The 5,000-nt window shown below is 46.5% G+C and overlaps 1 protein-coding gene across 1 annotated transcript in view; it reads left to right on the top strand.

Annotated features, from left to right (window-relative positions):
• The window catches only part of LOC128606253 (transcription initiation factor TFIID subunit 4), a 97,126-nt gene that overhangs the window by 63,108 nt on the left and 29,018 nt on the right, over positions 1-5,000 (top strand). The window contains exon 14 of the mRNA XM_053622293.1: positions 4,619-4,738. Coding sequence (XP_053478268.1) covers positions 4,619-4,738 — 120 coding nt within the window. The remainder of the gene's footprint in view (positions 1-4,618; positions 4,739-5,000) is intronic.

The raw sequence follows: 5,000 nt of genomic DNA, 5'->3' as shown, positions 1-5,000 counted from the left end.
TCTCTCTGTCTCTAAATGCGTGAAATAAAATCATTTCAGTAGTACTCGGGTATACACTGAAGGGTTAAAACTACAGGTGTAGGTCAGTGAAGTGCAGGAAATCTGTCCGTGAGATCACGGGAACGTATGCTGGAGTAGAACCGTAGAATCCTGACTGGATGGCATGATATCCAGCACGTTTAGAGAACCGGGCGATACCCGACTCACTTTCTACAGTACTTCTGTTCGTTGGATATCGAGGAACATGTGCATTTGAACGTTAAGCGCAAGCCCTGCGTGTTTTTATGCCTTCCTGCCCGTGTAATGGCACACGTCGTCGTCATGTCGGCGATTCGTCTCAGAGCGCACCCACTCCCTCGGCTGGCATCGCAGATGGCGCTATGAGGTCTACATTTATCAAAGCGGCATAAATCTGCAGCTCTGGCAGTCGCCCTGGGCATCGAGTCTGGTGCCAAATGCCAGGCGAGGCAGAGAGAGACGGAGCCGAGAGTTAGGCATCGGAGACAGGCGCCAGCGTCCTCTGGGGTCATCAGCGGGTCATCGTCGCAGAGACGAGAATTACAACGATACGATGATCGATAGGAGACTTCCAGCGAGGGGACTGTCGATGGACAGGATGGACGGCTGAGATTTTGTCAAAGACTCTGTCTGTATGTATGTATGTGCGTGGGTGGAGTTTAAACGCTCCGAAATTGAATAAAGGGCGTCTTTTTTTTGTTTGTTTGTTATTACCTTGCGGTTAACAAACAAAGTGGATCGTCTACGGAGGACGCCACCTGAGCTCACTAATTAGGGTCTGGTCATTATCAGAGCCAGGATGAATGCCTGTAGACAATGCAGACCTCGAGTACAGGTTTATAACATGTCTGATTTTGTGTTTTAGGTTCTGATGCCAGGAGGTTTGATTTTTGTCCCCCCCTCCCTCCATAGTGTGAAATGTGAAGTGGCAACCGCCTAAAGGCCGTGCTGTACCACAGGCTCTCCCGACACTCACACATACACACACAAACCCCGAAGCAACCGACGAAGAACGCCATTTTGAGAGTGCAGCTCTCTCATCTTCCTTCACTCACACACATCTCACGTATGCACTTTAACGGACTCTAAGACACGTTGTTTTTTATCCCTCTAGGTCTGTCGTGCAAGTTGTGCCGTGCTAATATTTTTGTACTAGCTTCAATGCAATACTGTGTTCGAAATACACAGAGCCAGAAGAGAAGGGTGATGTGAGAAGATGTCATTCCACTTGTTTAAAAGAGAGAGAGAGAGAGAGCGAAAGAGAGAGAGCGAGAGAGAGAGAAATGGAAACACCTCTTTCCCACCTCATTTGGATGAATGTTTTTTATTCAGTATCACTGTCATCAAATTTTAATTTGATTCATGGACGAGTCAGGACAGATTTCTTCAAGTGAAAGATAACGGGATCGGTGTAAGGATGTGCGAACCTGCAGTGAAGATGCTTGGGTAGAAATCGGAACGCAGAGGGCTCCCAGATCGCGGGTTTGAAACCTTTTCCGTCCGGACGTAAAAACAACAAAAAAAAACAAACAAACAAACAAAACAAACCGTATAAGATTGAATATTTCTTTCCGCTCCTTGGTTTAAACTAGGGTTTTACACTCCTTTATGTTGTGTTATTTCCCGCACAGCTTGAATTGTGCAGCGTGTTTGAGATGTTTCTTCCAAAGTGACTTATTGTTCTGAAACTCCAGAATCTCTCCCTTTTGTTTTTCTCTCCGTCTCTCCCTGATGAAAGAACACATCGACTGTCCCCATTCGCTCCGGTAACATGCCCTCACTCTGCTGCACCAGCGGGCAAACAGCTTTCCACCCCCTCACTGTGCACACGCTGGGAGAGCTGTGTATGTCTGTGTGTGTGTGTGTGTGTGTGTGTGTGAGAGAGAGAGAGAGAGAGAAAGAGAGAGAGAAAGCACAAGTGCATATGTGTAAATCTGTGCATATGATTGTGTGTGTAACTGTCAGTGCAATTACGTGGGTGTGAGATGGAGACTGATTGTATCGGTAGGCGTGCGTGTGTGTGTGTGTGTGTGTGTGTGTGTGTGTGTGTGTGTGTGTGTGTGTGTGTGAGACTGCGGGCTCCCGCTCGTCCTCTGAAAGGCAAATTTGAGCGAGGCTGGAGCTCGCCACCCTGCAGGCAGCCGTGACATTACCTGCAGCTACTGCCTCTTTCACTTCAGCCAGAGAGAAATCACATCACATCACACACACACACACACATACACACACACACATACACAGAGCCATTTTAGATATAGTTTGGGGAATGAAGGAATGAATGGACAGATGAGTAGAAGAAGCATGTGTTGGTAAATGGATGTGAAAAGTTTGGCATGATGGACAGGTGCACATACGAAATAATGTGGTGGTGGACTAATAATAATAATAATAATAATAATAATAATAATATTATAATTATAGAGTGAAGTACAAAATACACAATTAATATAATGCAACAAGTAGCAGTGACATGAAAAGAATAATAACAATATAAAATGGAAACATTATGGTAACAAATGTGTAAAAAAGTATAATATATGATATATATATATTTTTTATAAAGGAATGTAAAAATAAAGTGGCAATAAAATGAAGGCAAGCGATAAATGTAGTGAAATGCTAAAGGGAATAAATATGCATAGATGTAGATAGATGCAGAGGTGAATAGATGGGTTGCTGGATGGTTAGATGGAACATGTTGGGGGTAGAGAGATGAATGCGTGAGATGGAGAAACGGTGGTTGAGTATGATATGATATGATGGGATGAGAGATTAGTTGAATAGACACAAGGATAAAGGTGTAGTTGATATGAGAGATGGACGGATTTGTTTGTGGATGGCTGGATGGATGGATGAAAGAATGGATTGGGATTGGGAGAGACATTGGTGGATAGATGGTTTCCTGGGTTGGTGGACATGTGCATGGATGATGAAATAGATAGATGAATGGATGGATGAAGGGATGGATAGTTGGATGGATGATTGAAGGGATGGGAGAGACATTGGTAGATAGATGGTTTCCATCTATTGGTAGATAGATGGATTTGGTGGACATGTGCATGGATGATGACATAGATGAAGGGCTGGATGGATGGTTGAATGGATGGATGAAGGGATGGATGGATGGATGAATGGCTGGATGGTTGGATGGATGAAGGGCTGGTTGGATGAATGACTGGATGGATGAAGGGCTGGATGGTTGGATGGATGGATGAAGGGCTGGATGGTTGGATGGATGGATGGATGAAGGGCTGGATGGATGGATGGATGGATGAAGGGCTGGATGGTTGGGTGGATGGATGAATGGCTGGATGGATGGATGGATGAAGGGCTGGATGGTTGGATGGATGAAGGGCTGGATGGTTGGATGGATGGATGGATGAAGGGATGGATGGTTGGATGGATGGATGAAGGGCTGGATGGTTGGATGGATGGATGGATGAAGGGCTGGATGGATGGATGGATGGATGAAGGGCTGGATGGTTGGGTGGATGGATGAATGGCTGGATGGATGGATGGATGAAGGGCTGGATGGTTGGATGGATGAAGGGCTGGATGGTTGGATGGATGGATGGATGAAGGGATGGATGGTTGGATGGATGGATGGATGAAGGGCTGGATGGTTGGATGGATGGATGGATGAAGGGCTGGATGGTTGAGTGGATGGATGAAGGGCTGGATGGTTGGGTGGATGGATGGATGAAGGGCTGGATGGTTGGATGGATGGATGGATGAAGGGCTGGATGGTTGGATGGTTGGATGAAGGGCTGGATGGTTGGATGAATGGCTGGATGGTTGGATGGATGGATGGATGAATGGCTGGATGGTTGGATGAATGGCTGGATGGTTGGGTGGATGGCTGGATGGTTGGATGGATGGATGAAGGGCTGGATGGTTGAGTGGATGGATGAAGGGCTGGATGGTTGGATGGATAATTGAAGGGATGGGAGATACATTGGTGGATAGATGGTTGCCCGGATTGGGCATGGAATGGATGGATGGAAGAAGGGATGGTGGATGAAGGGATGGCTGAAGGGATGATGGATGAGGGGATGGGAGATACATTGGTGGATAGATGGTTGCCCGGATTGGGCATGGAATGGATGGATGGAAGAAGGGATGGTGGATGAAGGGATGGTTGAAGGGATGATGGATGAGGGGATGGGAGATACATTGGTGGATAGATGTTTGCCTATCCTGTCCTGGGTTGGTGGCCATGTGCATGGATGAAGAAATAGATAGATAGATGGATGAAGGGATGGACAGATTAAGGGTGGATAGAGGGATTAAGGACTGGATTAATGAATTCATCAGCATTTTAGCTGACATGCACCACCACATCTTATTGTTTTCTCATTTCAGTGACTTCACAGCGTTCAGTGCAGTGATGTGGATATTAAACCACTGGCCTCCCACACAGCTGCTGTAGAAACCCTGCTCCAGTCCTCTTTTATTTTCCACTCTCTTATATTCATAAGGATGTTCTTTGAACGTGAAAAGACGCACGTCCTCAGAGGTTTCACAACCGTCCGTACTGATGTACGCCACGCTGTCTTCATCACTGTTCCTCTGAGGTCTTGTTTTTCTTCGTCCTGCACAGATGCAGCAGCAGGAACTGGCCCAGATGAGGCAGAGGGACGCTAACCTCACGGCTCTCGCCGCCATCGGACCACGCAAAAAACGCAGAGTGGACTCGCCTGGAGCGACATCGGGCACTGAGGTTAGAGACTCAACAAACACACACTTCATCCTGCAGCTCTTTCAGAGTTACGTTTGTGCTTAGTCGGAAACTGGGCTAAACTGCAGAAGGTCACTGACGTGGAAGTCTGACACAAAGGGAAATACGTCACAGCTTTGAGTGCAGCTTTGAGCACGAGAATCTCCTTCCACACACAGTCTGAGAATTATTATTAACAAACTGAGCGCATTCAAATCCCACGTCACGTCCTGACTTCGAATATCCGAAATGTAAATCTGAATAA

This window comes from Ictalurus furcatus, chromosome 4, assembly GCF_023375685.1.
Source record: "Ictalurus furcatus strain D&B chromosome 4, Billie_1.0, whole genome shotgun sequence".
Lineage (NCBI taxonomy): Eukaryota > Metazoa > Chordata > Actinopteri > Siluriformes > Ictaluridae > Ictalurus > Ictalurus furcatus.
This window is presented reverse-complemented; position numbering and strand designations above follow the sequence as displayed.